The 21,299-nt window shown below is 40.8% G+C and overlaps 1 protein-coding gene across 1 annotated transcript in view; it reads left to right on the forward strand.

The window, feature by feature from the left end:
* Positions 1-6,988: 6,988 nt before the first annotated feature.
* The window catches only part of ARFGEF1 (ADP ribosylation factor guanine nucleotide exchange factor 1), an 84,384-nt gene continuing 70,073 nt past the window's right edge, over positions 6,989-21,299 (forward strand). Inside the window, exon 1 of the mRNA XM_054284640.1 lies at positions 6,989-7,245. Within this exon, the coding sequence (XP_054140615.1) occupies positions 7,122-7,245 (124 nt within the window). The 5' untranslated portion in view covers positions 6,989-7,121. The remainder of the gene's footprint in view (positions 7,246-21,299) is intronic.

The raw sequence follows: 21,299 nt of genomic DNA on the forward strand, positions 1-21,299 counted from the left end.
TGTGACTGTATTTCCTTCTGTCTGTAAGATGGATACTTACACTCCTTCATTCACAGTATTAGGGAACAGTGCTGAGGTGCCATGGAAGCTGGGAACTGAACTATTCATCTGTTAGCAGGAGCAACATGCAGAACAACAAGTTGAAACTCCTATAGGTAGGCTAGAAGAAAAGGAGCAACATGCAGAACAACAAGTTGAAAACTCCTATAGGTAGGCTAGAAGAAAAGGTATTCCTGCAGAAAAAGAATTAGAAAAAGGAATCATATTCCATCAAACACACTGGTATAACTTCCAGTACATAAGTTCAAGCTACAGCCAGGGGCCTTTGATATCTTCTCAGTTTTCAGCCTCAATTCAAAACTTTATTCCATCAACCACAAGTGGTGAGATTTTTTTCGTCATTGCTCTCCAACATTTTTCCTACATGTCACAAACTGACAAATGGCATGTTTTGCTAGGAGTATGTTTCCTCACTGAGCTGTAGCATCAGGAATGTATTTTAATACAGCAAGAGTCTGTACTTTTTAGCTTTAAGGTATGGATTTGTCACTTTGAATGGATGATGGATGTTTATTTCCTTACTGGTCACTCTAGGGTGTTATATGCTTTTGTACAAATGTTTGGAAAAAAATACATACTGGTGCATATTCCCTCTGCTAACAAACACTTGCTTTTTTTCTCATTCAGTGCAACAGTGGATATACTGCAACCTGTTAGAATACTCACTCTGTGAGCAAACTGACCTCTTCAGTTCCAGAATTTATGCAAAGAAAGCCCAAAACAGCATAAAAACTCTTAAAATATTGAAGTACATTTATGGTGAGTGTACCTCTTGCAGTTTGGTTGACAGACTGTAATCCTTTGCATAACAGATATACTGAACATTCTGGATTATGCTTCACCTAACTTTAAAAGGGTGGCAGCCCTATGAGTGCATAAAGGGACTGAAAGGAATGCTTGGTTTGTACCTCAGTATTACACAACCAAGCACCACCAGCAGACCTGTTAAATCTTATGCATTCAGTAAGAATCTTGGACACTTCTCCACCAAGGTCCCTGCAGTTGAGAACATAATCACAGCTTCTCTCCTGTTCCAGGTTCCCATCTGTCAGATCCATCTGGACTCTGATCCATTACGCACTGATTATCTGCATCTGGTACATGAAGGGAACAGATGCAAAGTCCTATACAGGAGCTAAGAAGGTGACAAGTGAGCCACCACAATTAAAGGTTCAATTGCAGTGGCAGGAATGCACTAGTCCTATCTATGGACCTACCTATCCTATATATGGGGTTACATACAGAGAGTAGCATCCTATATATGGGATTACACACAGAGAGTAACATCCTATATATGGGGTTACACACAGAGTGAGTGCTGTCTTGCACTATGGAAACAATCAAGAAAACTTATATTTAAAGTAGTAGTTGAAACCATACTTTAAGGTGGCATACACCAATACTGTTACAATTAAAAAAGCAAAAAAGCCCAAACAACCCCAAAAAACAACAGCAACAAAAAGACCACACAAAAAAACCCCGCAAAACAAAAAAAACAAGCCTGACCTCTTCTTACCTATTTTTGTGCTCCTGTACTTGTGTTATCCATGCCCCTAACACAAACATCTGTGAGGTTGCCTGTTAAATTGGGATATGAAATATATGTGGATTCAAAATAGTCTATTCCTCATCAAGTTAATTTCAATCTAATTAAATTCTGACTATAATTCAGCACATAGTTCACCATACAGCAATGCAAATGCTTACACTGACAAAGAAAGTAAGAAACATTTAGGTAGAAGCAGGAGGATTGCATCTTCTAGTAGCAGTTCTGTTTTATTCAAGCTTAAAGTGATCAGTCTAATTATCACTGTGCTGTTTCAAAGCTCATCAAGATGATTTAAGAAGACAGTGCCACCACAAGCAGCAGTCCTCCTCATCACCCACTGTCCCCACTTCCTTTCTTGTGTAAGATTTACTGAACATGCAGGTAAGTCTGATCAATTCACTGATCCCACTGAAAACTAACTTTCTTGTAAAATCGATTTTTGGCTGAACCACAGGTGAAATAACTGATGGCACAGTTACATAGCTGGACCAACACAAGAAAGTGGATGGGAGCTGAGAGTTCCCTTTGGGAGGCAGAACAGCTGAAAATCATTAGATTTTTCTAAGCATGAAATTGCACTTTTACTATTCCCTTTTATTGCTCATCTGACTTTTAAGCAAAGGCTTCTAGTCCTACTTATCAGCATTTTTAAACAAGCACTACACACAATTGTGGTACATAAAGCCAGCAGAAGCAGGTGCCAATTGTTCCCTCTCACATGGAAAGTTCTCTACAGTTTTTTACTAAACAAGTATCTAACGCTCACTCAAAACAGTTTAAATATGTGAAACAATATAAATAGCTTCTAGAATATTCCAATTAACTGGCAAATAAAAATGTACTAGATAGTAATTTTTGCAGTGTTTCACAAATACACTTCTTTTCTCTTGCGTTGCTCTATCTTTAAATGTTAAGGCTCCACAAAAACAGTGATGGTCTTGTGCTTTAGGGCAGACATACTGCATGCTTCTTTTAGGTTGGACAGAAAACATTTCTCAGGTTTGATTGGACAACTATAACATTTCATACATCATGTTGCCAGCAGGCTTAGCAGTTTGAGCAGAAAAAGCAATGAACAGTCCTTTCCCATATCTTCAGGACTTCAGCAACGAAACAGGAATCTCCACAGCTATGAGGATTACAGCTCTTCGGTCAGACATCTACTAGTAAAGCAAAGATCTGCATGCTGAAACCAAAACAATTCAGGCATTAGAATCTGTACACAACAAGCATTTTGGATTTCTTTGCAAGGCACTGCTGTCCTACAGCATAATCTGTTCCTCAGGGCTCTGTAGTGGGCCCAGTCTTGTTTAATAACTTTATCAACAATCTGGACATGGAGACTGAGTGTAGTCTCAGTCACTTTGCAGAAGACACTGAGCTGGGTGGGAGTGTTAATCATCTGCAGGGCAGGAAGGCTCTGCAGCTCTGGACAGGCTGAATTGATGGGCCAAAGTGAACTTTATGAGGTTTAACAAGGCAAAAAGGTCAATTGCCAGGTCCTGCCCTTGGGCCACAACAATCCCACGCAGTGCTACAGGGGTGGGGAAGCATGGCCAGAAAGATGCCCACTGGAAAAGGACCCTGGGGGAGCTGGTTGACAGCAGCTGAACTCGAGCCAGCATCTGCCTGGGTGGCCAAGAAGGTCACTGGCATAGTGTGGCCAACAGGACCAGGCAGTGATTGTCCCCTAGTACTCGGCAGTGCTGAGGCACACCTTGAATCCTGTGCTCAGTTCTGAGCCCCTCACTAGAGAGAAAGGCAGGGGGGTACCTGCTGGAGCATGTCCAGAGAAGGACAAGAGAGCTGGTGAAGGGTCTGGAGCACAGACCCTTGTGAGGAGCAGCTGAGAGAGCTGGGATTGTTCAGCCTGGAGAAAAGGAGGCTCAGCAAGGCCCTTATCACTCACTACAAATATCTGAAAGGAAATTGTAGCCAGGTAGGTGTCAGGCTTTTCCCCAAGTAACAAGTGATAGGACAAGCGGAAACGACCCCAGGTTGCACCATGGGAGGTTTAGATTGGATAGAAATAGAAATTTCTTCACCAAAAAGGTTGTCAAGCTTTGGAAGAGCCCTCCCAGGGAAGTCATTAAGTCACCATTCCTGAAGGCATTTAAAAAGCATGTAGATGTGCCACTTAAGGACAGATTAGTGCTGGACTTGGCAGTGCTGGCTTTACAGTTAGGTTCAATGACCTTAAAGGTCTTTCCCAACTTAAATTATTCTAGTTAGGGATCCATGTAAGACAAATACTCTAAATCTTCACTTTTTCATTCTCATGAGTTTTCTCATTCTCCTTTCACTAGAGATAAACCACTAGCTTTAAAAGTAATCAGCTAAAAGTTAAACACGTTCCTGTAGTCTCTGTAACAAAATCTCCCCTCAAAATGCTTCCTCAAACTCCATAACGTTTTTTATAATCGACCAAACATTATTTTAGTAGCTAGCTCACCTACTAAATTAAGCTGTTATGACAACTAACTTTATTCAAATCTCTGGGACCCAGCACACAAGGTGATCACCATTCATATCTCCTCCCTAAATGAATGCATGGGACTTTTCCTCTCCAATACATATGTAATATTCCCCCTGGGATTTCCATCCTTTTTGACTCAGCTTTGGGAAGGAAACTGAATGTTAACCCACTGGACAGGGGATTTACAATAAGATCTCCCTGTGCGACTTCAGAAGCAGGCTCTACACTGTGGCAGAGTTTAGGTAGTGTTTTCTTGTGACTGGAATGCAGATGTAGTAGATTACCAGCTGTGCCAAGTTACAAATTGAGTCAACAGAGCAGTTGTTTGAAACTGAGAACAGAATTTGAAGATTCAAACCACACTGAAAAATACCCAAACCAAAACAAGTATTCATATTAGAGCAGGAATGAAAGACATGGAGCTGAGTCTCTTTTTGACAGGTCTTTTTCTCCAGATGCTTCAGCAGTAATTCTATATGCTCAACTAAAGCACATTTCACATGTAAAATTATCTTGTGTGCAGAATATGAAATAGACATTAATATGAACAAAACAGATAACTGCAGTGCTCAGTGCTCTTTACATGCAGATATTCTTTTTCTTCATATTGCAAGTCTATTTCTGCTAAATGGACTGTGAAAATCAATTGTAAACTCCATTTGCTAAATAACTTGTAAGCCCTGACTTGGCTAAGGGAATCTGGACTCAAATGACTTGTGCAAACCTACCAGCAAGAACTCCATGGAAATTCTTAACTTCTGCCATGTGGTCACTGGCAGGCAGTTTTGAAAGACCAAAGTAATTTTGACATCTGCATTTTTGAACTTGCACCTATGCATTAAAAAAAAAAAAGATTTAATCGATAAGCAAATGGTTTTCCCTAAGTAAATTACTAGAAATAATTCAAGTATGCTTAGCAATTTTGCTGCTGAAGACACGGTCTTTTGAATAAATCAACACAATCTGAATATGGTCTTTTTTCAGGAATCAATGTGCTTGGTGACCTGACTGCTAACTCTCTCATAAAGCTGTCATAATGCTAAAATCAGATGCACCCTCTTACTATTTCCTTATTGTTTATCAGTTGGGTGGCAAAATAGCCAGGAACCAGAAAAAGCCACTGGAATAAATACACTAATTTCAGCAGAACAAGTGTTTTGCTCAAACAGCTAAGTCTTGCATTCACTTCTAGCTTTAGCAGGATTCCTGGTCCAGTGTGTCCCTTAAAAAGTCAAACAGAGGTACCTGAAAGGCATCAAGTCACTTTGGCACACATAATTTCTCATTTGGGAAACTGAGTTATGCAACCTGGGCAGCATTAGCTGCCGCTGCATTGGGAAGCTGACAGCACTGTACCTTTACTAATGCAGCTACAATGGCTCTGTTGTACATAAGGAAACAGGTGCTCAAATAAATTCCTTATAAGGCCTTAGCACTGGCATGGCAGCCTGGGCAAACTCTCTTAAATGCTCCATGAGGAGCATTGGGATTAACTTCCAAAGGTTGTGTTCCTGACTGATACAGCAGGACCACAGGAATAAAGAAAAGACTGGGAAGGTTTGCTGAATGAGGAAGGTGTCAGGATTAACTTCCAAAGGTTGTGCTCCTGACTGATCCACGAGAACCACAGGAACGGAGAACAGACTGAAAAGGCTTGCTGGGGATAACCTCTTTGTGGTGTGCTGGCTCTGTCCTCAGAGGTCAGAGGTGCCCCTTGCTTTCCACAACCATCCCTCCTTTCTGCACACTGACGCTGTCTATAGCCTTGTCCCACTCTGCTTCAAAGGTACATCTAGAACTTCGCCTCTTTCATTCCCAAATTAATGTCTAAGATTTTTTTTTTAACCAGGTAAAAGTTTTCTAAACCAAACCTGCTTTCAGTTAGCGCCAAATTCGACTTTTAAATATTAGTACACTAGTAGGTCTGAGTGCAAAAGGTGGTCCTGTTATGTTTTCGCCGCTTACCAGCTAGGCAGGGTCGACCTGAGCTTTTTATTACTTTTTTCAGTGCTCTATACTCCTAGAGCACGCGCAGCGGGAAGAAACGCGGGACGGCAGCGCTTTAGTTAGAGGATGCAGGCGATAGAGGAAGGGCACCCCGCAAACCCGCGGGTGCAGCGCTCCTCTGCACCCGAGGAGCGACAGGACCAGGCGGGGAGGGGCTGAGGAACTGCCCCGGGGAGCCCGGACACCTCCCACGCCCCAGTGCGCTTCTCCCGTCCTTTCTCCTGGGTGCCGGGGGCTGCTCTCCGCTCGCTCCCCGTGAGCCGGAGCCCGGGCATTTCTCATCAGGGAGGGCGACCGTGGAAGAAGGGCAGCTCCTCTCCCAGGAAGATCCCTTGCCCCAGCCCCGGCGAAGCCCGCCCTTGAGGAGCAGGTGGCGCATCCTGGGAGAGCCTTCCTCCTCCTCCGTCTCCTCCTCCACCTCCCAGCGCTGGTGGCCCGGAAGGGAAGCCCTGCCCCTCCTCCTCATCCAGCTCCCAGGTGGCAGCGGCCATCTCCGTGCGTCCCTCCTAGCTGCCTCCCGCGGCTCCGCTCCACCTGTAGCGCGGCCGCGGGGCGGGCAGAAGGCGACTGCCCCCCGCCCTCCCGCTTCCCTCCGCCCGCCCTGCCTGCCGGGATACGGCCGCCGCTTCCTCCCGCTCCGGCTGCGGCCCTGACGTCGCTTCCTTCCAACATGGCGAGGGCAGGTTGTTGCTGCGGCCGCCGCCGCCGGTGCTGATGGAGGCGGGCGCGGGCCGGGGGCGGCTCGGGGACTGACGGGCGCCGTCCGCGCACACACGCATCGGGGGCGGGAGGAGAAGGGAGGAGAAGGCTTCGTCTTCCCTCAGCCGCGGGGGTTGGCTGTCGGCACCGCCCGGGCCCACCCCAGCCTCCCCCGGGGGAGCCGCCGAGCGGGTGTCGGGACGCCCTGCGAGGGAGCCCTTCCCCCGCGGCCGCCGCGGCCCCTGGCAGCGCTCCCGGTGGGAGAGGCCGGTGCCCCGCTCTCACTTCCCCGCTCCACCCTCCTCCTCCTCTCACGGCTCGATCGCGCCCATGTATGAAGGGAAGAAGACGAAAAACATGTTTCTGACCCGGGCCCTGGAGAAGATCCTGGCCGACAAGGAGGTGAAGAAGGCGCATCACTCCCAGCTGCGCAAAGCCTGCGAGGTGGCACTAGGTGAGGCGCAACCCGGGCGGGCAGGGAAAGGAAGGGGCGGCCAGAGGTCGGGGTGCGCTTCGGGGCCCGCTTTGCCTGTGTTTGTTTGTGCTGCGGGGGGGCTGTGCGGTCTCTGAGGGAACGAGGCAGAGGGGCAGCCCGGCAGGGAAGGGCCGGGGGCGGTGCGGTTGCGGGCTGAGCCGTGGCACAGGTTCGGGTCGTGCAGCACAGCCCCCCGGAGGTGTGGGCGCCCTGGCTGCGGGCGAGCATCGCCCCTCGCCGGGAGCGGCCCCGTGCTGACAGCAGCGGCGAGGGCGCTGCGGCGTCCGCCGGGCTCTTCTCCTCCTCCTCCTTCCCTCCTCCTCCTCCTCCTCCTCCCCGCTCGCAGGATGAATAGGCAGACACAGAGCTGAGCTGAGCTGACCTGGAAGCAGACGGCCGGCGGGGAGGGAGCAGGTGACAGGCAGCGGTGAGGGCGGAGGGACGGGTGAGGAAGAGGGGGTGGCGGAGAGCGAGAGACAATGACATCGGGCCATGTCTGGAGCTGGTGGCTCCTCGGAGCCGGGAGGAGGGCTGCAGAGGGAGAGGATGGTCCGGGAGATGTGTGAGGGAGAGCCTTAGGCGAGTCGTTCCTGGTGGAGACACAGCTGATGGGGAAGAGAGCTTCCTTCATGCATGGCGCAGCTGGAGCGGCCAGGATGATAACAGAACCACAGAGTTGTTAGGGTTGGAAGGCACCTCTGGAGATCACCTAGTCCAGCCCCCATGTCGTTGGATTCCCGATATGTGGGAACGTTTACTTCGGGCCGAAGGAAGGGTGTTGGGTTTGTGGTGCAGCTGTGTCAGCGCCGCCTCGGCTGGAAGCGTGAGGGAGGTACCGGGGCTGGATAGTACAAAGCACATGCAGGCATCCAGTTACAGGCAGCCTAAAAGGACAACTTGGGCTTCACGATTCTGACATGATGAGCACAGGCGGGCCTTGACCCTATGTGGCAAAATACTGACATACTTACTGAAAGACTTCTAGAGAAAAGCCTGTTTCATTTAAGTAATATGTTAAATGGATTATGTCCCTCCCTTTGTGGTGTAATTGTTTCTGTTTTGGGGATAATCATCTTGATTTTGTACAGTAATGTCTGATTAAATGGATCTGTTTGACGAGATAATGTTAAATTGAAACTTGTTTGTTTTAAAAATGAGTATAAGTAATTTGAAGTTGTTCCCTTGTCATTCTATTAATTCGTATGTTAGTGCTTACTTTTTTTAATAAAAAAACCCCATCCTTTTCTTGATTTCTTTGTCTATGAAAGATCCTGACAAAGGGAGAGGCAGAAATAACCATACTTCAGCTATTTATTTCTTCTTAATTAAAATCAATGCGAAACAAGTTTTTTATTACATTTTTCATATATCACTAGAGTGGTTAACAATAATTTTATGATTTATGCAGATGAAATTAAATTGATAACCCTTTGGCCCTTCTGTTGACTTTAGACTGTGCATTCAAGTTAGAAATAAAACGGAGAAATGTTTTTTTATTGTTAAACTGAATTTCTATCCTGTCTGTATGTCATCCATAGAATTAGACACTGGTATAATCTTGTGTTTCTGCCATACTTTATTTCAGTAGCTTGATTTATCTTAAGTATCATCCAGATCCCTCCAAGCATGGCTCCATTGTGTTCCACAGATTACAAAGCAAGCCCTCTAGACTGTACAGTCTGCCTCTTGTGTCATGGAAATTTAATTGTTTGAGGAGACCCTCAAGCACACATCCCAGTGGTTTCTATCCTACAGCTTCACTGAATCCTTCTCCTGTGGATCTGGTTGGGGCTTAAACAGGAAAACAATGTGATGTGGGTATAAAAATCATTAAGGCAGGAAAGAAGAAATGGAAGGTTGTGTGTACTGCCTTACGTATAGACAGGGGCTTCATGAGCTTGAAAAATATCAGGCACGGTATTTTTTGGTAGAAAAGCCTCTACCTACTGCAGAGGCTTATTGAATTTTTTTTGTTTTTTAGTTGCAGCACAACAAAATACAGTTGGTGATTGTAAATTTAGCATGGTCTATTGTCTGGTTACTCTTGATTACTCTGTCCTGAGTAGAGTAGTGCTCATGTCTATCTATAAGAAAATTTTTGGACAAAAGTACACATCATCCATGTTTCACCCAGAGTACAGTTAGCTGTTAAAGCTGAGCTATGATTTTTGTAGCAGTGTGTGAAATAGAATGCATGTGTTGTGCTCTGTCCCTTTAGCTCCTCATCTGTTCAGACTACAGCTGGATGCTTTTTTGCCATCTTAAGCCAAGAGTACGGACTTCCTACTGCTTTATGTTGAAGAGCAGCACCATTAATGATAAAACATCAGTAAAATTGTAATTTAGAGTTGAATTTAATTTGGTGCCAAGTCTGGCAAAGCCAAACTTTAGGTTTTATTGGATTTTTTGAAATGGTAGTTAAATAAAAAGCAGCTTTTAAAAATCATGGCAGTAACTCCATATCTTCCAAATCAACATCTTTTTTTTCCAGTGTGAATATTTGATTTGTTGTCACTGAAGTTATCTGTGTGCTCCATTAAGACATTTTTCCCAGCTGCCTGACTGTAGTAAAATGTTGCTTTTTATTTACTGCTAGGTAGTAATAATAATAATAATAGGTCAGATATTCAAACTAGTAGTTGTTACTAATTCAGGCTTTTTATTCCATTCTCTAAAGCTACTATTGCCATTGTTTTATAGTATTTGTATAAAATTATTTGCTATTGAAGTATTTGATAAAAAAATTATCAGAAATACAGTATCCCTGTACAACAGACAAACTAATAGTAGCTCTGCTTTTTGGATTGAATTTAAAAAGCAGTGTTTTAAGAATCTTTAATGCCCTCCCTTTGTAATTTTTAATCCCCATATATTTTCTTATAAATCTGTTGCATTCCATTAAGATTATACATAATCTATTTTTAATTTGTGAGTCTTGGGGAGAAAAACCTTGCAGCATTCCAGACTGTGGTAGTTTGACCTCTGAACAGGTGTTAAGATGAGCTCCTTCTAGTATGACCATTTTTCTAGTGATTAGAAGATAAGAAAGCAAAATATTAATTAAGTAACAACCTGAATTATAGATGTTCTTTAGCTTTTTAACAGGGATGAAATTAAGCCTGATACTTATAGCATCCTGTATTTGATGATTCACCAGGTTGTGTCTGGGTTTATACAGAACACTTGAGTTTAATTTAACTCTGTCCTTTCTGAGATGTTTTCTCTCTATGTGGAAAACACAAGATTTCTTTAGTCACCTAATGAAGTAGAGGTTATTTAGAGCTTTGTATTGTTCACTTTCATAGCAGCAGCTCTTATCTGTGTAAGGAATGAGTTTATCCTTGAAATTGTCCACTTGCAGAAGGCACCAGCCAATGAGCCAGCAAGCTGTCAGAAGGATTATTGGATTTAGAAGCTCCTTTTCCACTGAGTTACCTCCACTGCTGTTTCTGTATTGCTTTTCAGCTATGCTACAGTCTAGGAAACCTTACTGTAAAAACACTGTGTTTGCATAAACAGTGAAAGGTCTTGGGGGAAAAAAATCCTCATCTGAACATGAAATTTTTAATAGACTGAAAAAAAATTGTCAGTGCTTCATATCAAAATCTGGAGCGTGGATTTGTCTGCCTGAAAAGGTGGTTTCAGAGCACTAAGCTGGGCACACCAGAATGCCCTGCTTGTATAAATTCGGCTAGTTCAACTGCAGATCAGGAGTCAGGTAACTCTTCCATAAAACTCCAAGCCACAGGTGATGTAAAATGATACAGATATGTCCCTAGTATTACTTTAAAGAAAATTATGCATATGCTACCTGGAGTTCTGGAGCTACCAACTGAAGAGGGCCAAAACTTAGTTCCAGAAGGTTCTTTAGTGCTCCTTGTATTGTTTATTTCAGTCTGTCATGCAGAGATCCTGCTGAATGATGTAGTGGTCTCATGCAATGTGAAAGTGGCATCTCTGTTCAGTTTGTGCTGCCTCTGTGTGTGTGTAGGACGATGGAGCAGTGGGCTATAGATAAACCTTTAGTTTCTCTGGAAACAGATTATGCTTGGAGCAGAGCTAACCTAGAGGTGTGAAGGTTTGAAGGTTCATCTGTCCTTACCTGTGCAGGTCTGCAAATGACATCTCATCTACTTAAGTTTTTCTGTCTCCCTTTTTACCTTTCCCTTTCACAAGTTTCATCTTGTGTCCTTTGCATATACAAGCAATCATGATACATAAGAATGAGTGTGGTTAGTAGATAACTGTGTATGTGGAGGGAATTCTGGGTGCATTGGAAAATACCTTCTACACTATAATAAACAGTTAAAAATGCATTCCTGTCTGTATTTTGGGTAGCGCTGTTCTTGGTAGGCTGCCTTCTTTTTTTCATGAAAACTAGTTGTCCTTTTGTAGAAACTGAAGGTCAGAATTTTTGGAGTTTTTTCTTTGCTGGATACAGAGAGATTGGTGTTGCAGTATTCTGTGCTGTCTTCATGTGCTATAGGCATTTATTTTCACAATTTACAAGTTGCTATTGTCCATACATTTTTTTTTTTCTGATTGTAATTGTCCTTCTGAAACACTTGTTTGTAAGCAAGGAGGATAAATTGAAACTTCATGCTAGTAAAAACCAAGATGTGCGTGGGTTTTTTTTAAAAACCAAAACCCCTTAAAATTGCAGCTGCCCTTCCCTCCTTTTGCTTGCTGTACTGAGCTTGGACTTTAACTAGCAGGCTTTCAGTGTGGTTACAATCTCCTCTACTTTCGCAAAGATTTAAAACTTGGCTTGGTAACAATAAGGATTAGTTGGCCCTATAAACTGTTTTGCAGGTTGCCTTCAGCATTTGATATGTAAAGTGCTGTTTATGTAGAGCTAATTTAAGGAAAATTGTGTGTGCTTAGCTATTCTGTTGTTTCAGATGTTATCAGACCTTGGCTGTGCAGGATGACAGTGCTGATGAGATTTAATCTCTTTTGAGAAAGGGGCGGTTGGCAGGATATATGTAAAAACACTTTTCTAGAAAACATGGTGGATTTTATCTAGGTCAGAAAAATGTTAATGGAGAGTGAATATCAAATACTTGAGTTTTGTCTTGGAAGCTAAAAATGGTATTTCTTTTAGGTAACTTTGACTTTATCCTGAAATATGTGTTCAGTTAAAGCCTTTCATATTTTGAAACTTTGAACATTGATTTTCACTATCTTTTAAAATTTGATCTTGAAAGACTTCAACATATCTTTGTGACACAGCTTTTAAATACCTGTATTCTGCTGCATATTTTAGAGCCCTAATTAGAATTTTGAAGCTTAAAGTGGGAAGTTGTTGCCTTGTGACCAGAATGCATCTGTTTCTCATAAGAACTACCTTTACTGTCTTGTGGGGCTTTGGTCTAGTTGATTTTTCTTCCTGTACCATTTTCTAGTGTATAACTGTCGTGACTGTAATATTTTCCTTTTTCTCTTGCTTCTTGTTTCCAGCTAACCACTGTGTCATTCATTCAGGATGACAACTGTGTCTGTTCTTATGTGTCTTCTTCATATACAAATGAAAGAAAAACTGTTGACATCAGTTGTACATTCCAGACTTTCTAGAATCCTTCAGAAGGCAGTCAGTATGGAGATAGCATTTTGATAAGATTTTCTAAATATGTAAACTTGTGCAGTTGTCAGGAAGGATTTTGGTGTTTATGGGTGTTTATAAAGAGGGAGGCATCAACCATTGGTGTTCTAGTCAGTCTCTCCTGTTCTTGGCAAACATCCTAGGTGAAATCCTGGACTCACAAAGATGAGTAAGGCTTGTCTTTTTGTGGGGGCACCCAGCTTTCAGTTTGGGGGTTTTATTGGTGTTGATACTTTTATCAGGCTGCTGATTAATTTGTACATTAAATGAATGCTGCCAGGAGCTTGGGAAGCAAGACCTGCAAACTTGCCTGTGACTCTTATTCTATTCTGCAACAGCTAGTGGTAGATGAGTGACTCAAATAGGCAGGGGAAAAGAATTTTGGGGTTTCTATATCCAGTTGGAAAGCTTTCCTGTGTGGTGTGTAAATTGATGGTTTGCAGGGCGAAAATATTCTGGTCTGTGAATGACAGCTATTGCCAGTTGAGCTTTATAGGCTGAAGGGACTTGGGAAACAGCTCTGCAGATTTCAAGGAAGGAGGGAAATATCGTGGAAATACAGCTGAGTAAGAAATTTGATAATTTTTATCTGTAAAGGAGGCAGATCTTTACTGTGTGTGTTTAAAAGGCAGAAATAGTGTGTAGTAGCTGTGCTAGTCAGATGCATACAGTCATAGTTCAGTTAGCCTGTACTTCTTTCCTGTAAGTACCTAGTAGAAGAAACTGTAAGTTATACCTAGGCAAAACAGACCTTTAAGAAAAATCACGTACAAGAGGTTTCCAAACAACCAGGGAGAACTTAAAATGCTTCTATGGGATTTTATAGAAAGAGAATATTGTACAAGGATAATTGGGCAAATAGTAACTGGTGCTTCTATGAAAAGCACTTAATGTGGTAACCAAAAATGAAGAAGAAAACACAAAATCCCAAACCTACCAAACACTACCATCCAGCTCATAATCTATTGAGTCTGTAATGGAATGCAGGGGAGTGTTAAAAAAAATCCCTTTTGAGAGATAAGGTAGATGATACTTGTTATTTGATGATTTCCATTTTCAGTATAAATGTAGAGAGACACTAAAAATAGGTCTGTCAAGCCCCAAGAGTTTGAAATACCTGGCACAATTCCCTTATTGATTTCTAATCAATCTTGGGATGCTCAGACAATTCCAAAGGACTGGAAGACATCTGCTACTGTGCCAGCATGGTTACAAGGATGACCTAGGTAATTACTGGTGTATTGGCTTAATGTTGATCCCAGGCAAAGTGCTGGAGTGACTGATACAATGTCAGTGAGAACAAAATTGGCAATCAGTAAGGATTTGAGAAAGATTTAAAAAACAGTTTTCAAAAAAGGCAGGTCATCTACCAGTTTTAAAGTTTGGGGGTAGATTATAAGGCATTTTCACCACTTGTTATTCTTCTGTAACTCTTATGTTCTTCAATTCTTAACTTCAAATGATTAGAAGTAAAAATTACCAAACTGGTAGAAAAATTATTGATAGCATTTCATTTGCATTGATAAATACTAACACATTTTGGTGTGAGGGGATATTTTGTGATTTTTGGTTGGTTAGTTTGGTTTGATATTTTCCCCCACCCTGTTTTTCATGTTGCTTCTTTCTAGTTTACCCTTGGTCTTAGCTTTTAGGTATTCTTCTTGGTGTTGGAGATTTTGCTTGGGTTTCTTCAGGGGTTTCTGGATTTGGTGCTGTTTGCTGGTTTTCTTTAATTTGAAGTTCAAGTGTATTAGTAGATTATGAGATTTTAGTTGGGAGGCATGAACTTTTAAAAGAATTTGAAGTCCTGAGGGAGGCTGAGCTCTTGTTACGGTGCTGTGGTCAAGAACAGCTTAAAAGCTGGGATAGGGAACGTGGATGTTGTACTAACTCTGTACCTTACACAACTTAGAGCTGTTTTGTCATGCATGGATGGTTTTCTTTTAAGTCCACACTTTTTATTTTAGAATTGGATAAACAGTTTAATAGCATAGCTACATTTTTCCAAAACCAAAGGTATCTTTTAATAGGACATTTAGGGCATGATTGCTGTGGACTTTTTTTTTTTTTTTAAATGACTTTCAGAAGGTTTGATTATTTTTTTCCCACTGTCCCTCTGTTCCTGGTACTGTGTCATATATACTCACGTGGTACAAGATTGCGTAGTTATTGATGTTATGCTGTGTATTATTTGTTTTTGTTCAAATGGTTTGTCTGCTGTTCAGTGTTCCTCAGGTTTTTTTTCATTTCATGTATTTCTTATGTGAGAAAAATTAGATTTTAAGCAGAATTGAAGTTACTTGCACTTGAGATAAATGGGTTTATTCAAGCTCTCTTTTTTTTGTCTACTCAAACACGGAGGGAGATAAATTTCAAGAAAATGATCCATTAATAACAGCAGTTCTGCACATCCTGCCTTTAGCACTTGCTGTTCTAATAATCTCAACAGGGTTTGTTATGTTATTCCTACTTTTCAGGTAAAAATAAAAGTGTAATTAGGTTGGTAAATATTTTACATGAAGATATTTTAGCCAGTGCTGGATCCAAGAGTGATTTACTCCTTTTTTTATTTCACTTGAAGTTACCCCCAGGTGTCAGTTTGCACTGCAGTTGGTTTGAATGACCAATATCCTTCACATTGAAATGTGCAGCTTTGCAGTTTGAGAGAAATGAGGGAGGAGATATTTTTAGGCTTTGAAATTGTTATAAAACTGTTGAGGTTTACTGAAGATATTAGACAACATTTTGTACTATAGTTTAAACTGTCCAGTTGAATAGTATGATCTAGACTCTCAGAGTTTCAAATCTGTAAATTAAAAATAAGTGTGCCACTGGTATGATTTCTTTGGTAGCTTCCCATCCTATTTTAGTTTTCAAACTGTTCTATGAATTGATGCAGATGTACTTGCACAGAGCATTGTACATTTTGATGCAGGTTGTAAGAATAAGGGGAATGCCCTTCCAAGGGAAGGTATTTTTTTGAAAGGTGTGGTTCTGTTGTGTGTAAAACTGACACCCTGCTGCATGCCTGGGCAGTGACCTTGCAGGTGCTAATGGTGTGTATAAAGATCTGAGTGGTACTGTGACCTGGACTGAGAGTGCAGCAGCCAACATAAAGTCACTGAGTTCTTTCTGCAGCTCAGGAAAGCTGGAAAAGGCAGAGTCCTAACTTGGCTTGCTTAATTTGGCTGATGGACTGTGATGTGTGCAAAAATATTGGCAGGGGTCTTGTGTGGAGTGTAGGAAACTGGATAGGAATAAATTAACCTTTGTTTCCATTATTCTGAAATGGAGACTGGGCTTTATGACCTTAAGTAAAATTGCTAGAATAGAGCAGCTGCTTTTGCATGGAAGTTTGAAAGCTGGATAAAAACTAAGTGTCTGAGAAGTGTGATTCAAATTTTCTTCACCTGCATCAAAATGAGACACTTGGCTGTTCTCCCCTTGTGATTTAAGACATGAAACCTGATTTTGTGTGATTGTGCATATAAATAGATGTTAAAAGCTTAGAAATTTTGCTGTAAAGAGAAATAGTTTGCTTCTTTAAAATTGTACCTAACACTGTGAGATATATAGTCTGTGGTAGTTAGTGATGTTTGGAGAAGCTTCAGGTTTGTATCTTAGCTCCTTTTCTCTTCCTCTCTGCACCTAAGTTTGACCTCTACCCCAGAGTCTTGCTGAGAACAAAATCCAAATGTTCAAATGGTTAACATCCTTTTATATTAAAGGGAAGGCAGCACTTGCACCATTCTTTCCTTGTCCGTCTTCTTATCACATGAAAGCTGAAGCTGCTGTCTGCTTGGTTGCTCTCTAGGCCTTTCAGTGATGAGCTTGAGGCAGGTGGCAATTTCTTTGACTGACTGCTGTAGTTTGTAACAGTTTTTATTTAACAGTAATTACTTTTTCTTTCTCCTTCACTGATCTTGTGCCTTTCCCGCTTGTTCTTTAGGAGCACTTTAGGACATGTCGTTAAAGAACTGTAAATTTAGCTGTATTGTTAAATAAAAAGAATTTGCATAGTCAATGCAAGTACATTTTTCCATGATACTGTATTTAGAACTATGCATGCAGTGGATCCAGTAAATATGGAACTGAATGCCTGAAATTTTTCACAGTTTGGTAAGCAGTGGTAAAAGAAGCACTTTCTTGTAGCATGGTTGGCAAAATGAGTTAGGGTTGATAATACTTGAGCAGAGTTAATAATAGTGTGTAGTGATGGCCTTTTAAGTAGCCTTCCACTCGCTGCCTTGTGGGCATCTGAGAAAAGGAAGAATACTTGTCATATGAGTAATTGTCCTAATTTATGCAGTCTGAACTTCTAAAAACATTACTGGATGAAAAATAAATTGTAAATAAATGTAAAGAACATGGAAAATTAAGATTTAATTGTATGAATAATGAACATATATATATATTGTACTGAAGACAGTCACACTGGCGCTTTCAATAATGCTCATATTTTTATTTCTTATGTTACTTAAATATCTTTGTCTGACCTGCTTCCTATATCAGCACTTAATGAAGAAATCAGGACTTCAGTAACAGTCAGTATGGTCACCTTGAATGCTTTGTTTAAAAGCATTCATGTCAGGAGTTCTGATTTAAAGCTGGAGCTTTCTAATACAAGTTCAAATTTTTGTTTGGGGGTAAATTACCGTCTTGATATGGTTGTAACCTTTTTGGGGGGCATACCACAGACAAAAAAATAAACTTAAGTCCATACTTAATTGTCATCCTTCTTTTTTTCCTCTATCAATTATAACTATGAGTTGTGAATTTTGTAAACAATCATTAAATTGTAGTCTTCTGGCCATCATCTTGTAGCTGAAAAAGATAATGATTTTCTTATAATTTAGAGCTACAGTAGGAGGGAAATGGTTTGGTGCTCTTGTAATTAGAAGGTTACCAGTAGTATAATTCATGTATAGACTTACATGTGACATTTTAAAGTTTTAGTATCTGAAATGAATAAGAGTCTTGCAGTGTCATGTGTTTTGTTGCTTTTGAAGTTATTGTAGTGAGCAGGCTACTTAATGGGAATATGTTGGGGGTTTGTTTGGGGGTTTTGTTGCAATTTCTCTCGGTATCATGGGCTTAAAATTACCTTCTATTAAAGTCTGAAATAAAGGTTAGTAATCTTCAACTTTTAAATTACCATTTAAACTACACATTTCCAAAAGAGAACAAAATGATTGCACTCAAATATCTACAGCAAGGTTAAAAATAAAATGTAGATTTCCCCCATATTATGAAGGGATATTTTAATTTGATTCATAAACCTTGACACCACACAAGACCTTACTGTGCTTGGTTGTATCTTGTTTTTGACAAATCATGGTTCTGGTCATTTCACAGAAGAGAAACAGAGCTTACCCATATTGAAAATGTTACAGCAAATGATTGTCCATGTTGTCAGGAGAATAATTAAAAAGCCTTCCCTTTTTGCAGAATGTAGGAAGGGTTACTACCCATAGTTTGATCAGCTTTAAATCTGGGTTTTATTTTAAAAATATTCCAGCAGTCAAAATAAATGCCTGTTTTGAGATGAAGATGCTCAGGTTACTGGCATAGAATAATCATTTATTCCAGGATTTCTTTTATTCCATGAGACTGTTCTGTATGTATATTACAGCTATTTAATATGTTGTATACTTGTGTTTATGGAGGGCACAGCAGAGGTGTAGTTACTTTTATTGCCTTGGGTGATCTGTGAAAATTGTATATGATAGTAGTTTGTGGTAGCTGGCTATACTCTAAAAAAGTATGGAATAAGGATGCATTATCACTGCTTTGTGTGTGCGCTTACTGCTGAAAAAAAATGAATAAGGAATGTTCAAAGCATCATGTTACATGACAAAGTCTACTGAAGAGGTGGGCTGTGTGAAGAGGGGACATGTAGCTTTTGTTCATACTGCCAAATGATCCAGAAACAAGACTGAGAAACATAATGACAGCCTTGTTCTGCAGCAGCCTGTCTTTGCCAGAATAAATACAAAGCATTAATAAAACATTTATTTCAGTCTTCATTTGTCACCAACCAAGCAAAAGTCAAATAGAGCACAGTAGAAAATATCAGAAGTCTCAAGAAATAGTTTCATCAATAGGTAGCTCTGTCAGAAAGGAATGTATGCTTGCTTATATATGAATGCCAGAAGTCTTTAAAAATAGTCAGCTGAGAAGGTATCAGTGGTTTTAAAATGAGGCTGCTGTCTTAGGCCAGGAATGCCTAAGGAATCCCAGGAAGGGATCATTTGTGGAAAGTTCTTAATTCCATAGCATTAATTATGAAGGTAGGAATGTGTAATTGACAGAAAGCTTAGTCATGGTAGGTAAATAAATTCAGCTGCATTTACAGGTAACACTGAGTTAAGATGTACTGAGAAGCTCTTGTGTCCTTGAGAAGTACCCAGGAATTGGTTTAAGATGTAGCAATTGAAGAGCTCACCTGTAACTATGAGCAATCCCATCACTGTATGCTCAAACACAGTCTCAAAATCAGCTTTATAGCAGTATTAAAGACCATGGGTTTTTTATGTCAAAAAGACTAACACAAGATGGAGGGATCAGAATGGGGAGCAGAATCTTAGAGCTGATTGTTTGTCATGTATTTTGTTAACAATTAGTGCATATCAGCTATTGATAAAAGCTCCTCCAAGCTTTGTGATAAAGCCAGTATGAGCTAATAGCAGAGAAAACACACCCACATCCATATTGCTTGTAAGTGATAACAGTATCACAAAATTATTTGGGGATTACAAAGGTGCTAAGGAAGATCAAAACTTGACTTTTTGCTGTTTGTGGAAGCTGAGGAAGTTTCCTATAGAGGAATTATAATTAATGACTTGGGAGAAAAACCTCAATTTGAAGTCTAAACTAAAGCTCCTATTAACTTGCTAGGATTAGGAGTTTTTAAAGGGCCTCAAATCTGAAATTGTTGGATTGTTTAATAGAACATGTAAGATTTAAATTTCATTAGTTGCTAACAAAGGAATGGGAGGTACTAAATGTGACTACAGCCAGTGGTTGGTTTTGTTTTTCTTTAAAAAGGTGCCAAGGATATAAGGGATGAAGAAATCTTGAGAGCTTCAGCCTGGCAAGTCTGGCTTGTAGCAAAGAATAAAGCTTGTGGAGAACAGAATGGATGTGTGTGCTGTGGTGAGGAGGAATCAATGTGGACTTTTCTGAGAGGACACCTACCATCCCAGATCTGCAGAATCATTGAGTGTATAGATATGTGTAAGGTAGTACAGTCTAACAGTGAGCATTGACCAGGTTGCTCATCCAAGGCTCCTGAAGGTTCTGAGCTCTCAAGGATGACATAACCTGTTTTCCCTCCAAAGAGATATTTCAGTTCTGGAGAGGTTTGTGGTGTTTAGGGGTGAGTGATGAGGTTATAGAGGTTAGTTAAGGAAAATACTTAACAGAGTGAAAACAATCTGCCAAAGGCAGCACTTATGCTATACTGACCCACTCCTTGATCAAAGGGTGCTGCTAAATGCAAACTGACCTGTATGGAGGGGGAAACTGGTCAGAACTGGGGGTGCACAAATATGGGCTCTAAATAGGACTTAGATCTGTCAAGAGGGTGCATGGCATTAAATTATTGTGACTGATTCCATCAAAATATTGATTCCTTTGTCAAAAAGACAAATATGAAAACAATAGAGAAAAAAATGAAGCTCTTAGGCTGCTTTATAAAGATACCCCATGTTCCATGGGCAGTTTTGCTCTCTGCTGCCTTCTTGATACAGAAGTCAGCAAAGAGAATTGGAAGTGTGGAATGTCTTGCAGAGGTGATCAAGCAGACTGTGCTTCTTGTTCCCTGAAGGGAAAAAAATTTGTAAAGTTTGTAAAATTGTGAGTGGCATAGACATTAAGAGAGAGTAATTCATTGTAATTTCTCATAATGCAGATACAGAGGGCTTGTAAAGAACCCAGTTTATTTTAAAAAAAATTCTTTCCTGCAGCTTGTAATTGCATTCATTCCCAAAAGTTAAAATTATTTGAAAAGTGATTAAGTGAAGATTTAACAAGGGTTGTCAAGCCTGCAGGAACAGTCTCTGCACAGGAAGAGCGTAAGCCACAGATGGCTAAATACTGGTAGGAGGGAACTATTGCAGCATTCCTGCCCTGCTTTTGTAATCTGCATTTACTTGAGCATATGCTGTTGGCCATTCCTGGAAACAAAATGAAGGCTGGATATCAAGGGTTTAAGAAAAACTTGATGTTCTTGTATCTTTCTGTCCGATACAGTCAGATATTTTTAGATTTAATTTCTGGGTTTGTTCCCCAGTTCTAAAAGCTCTCATTAACTTTATTTGAAAATCTGGTATAGGGTTGATCTGCTTTTATTTGCATCTTTGGACACTGATTTGCTTATGTATTTCATGAAACATTCATTGTCTATCAAACTGTATTAGATAGCTTCATT

Source organism: Melozone crissalis, unplaced genomic scaffold (assembly GCF_028551555.1).
Source record: "Melozone crissalis strain CALT ecotype California unplaced genomic scaffold, PUWL_Pcris_2 ptg000042l_1, whole genome shotgun sequence".
Taxonomy (NCBI): Eukaryota; Metazoa; Chordata; class Aves; order Passeriformes; family Passerellidae; genus Melozone; species Melozone crissalis.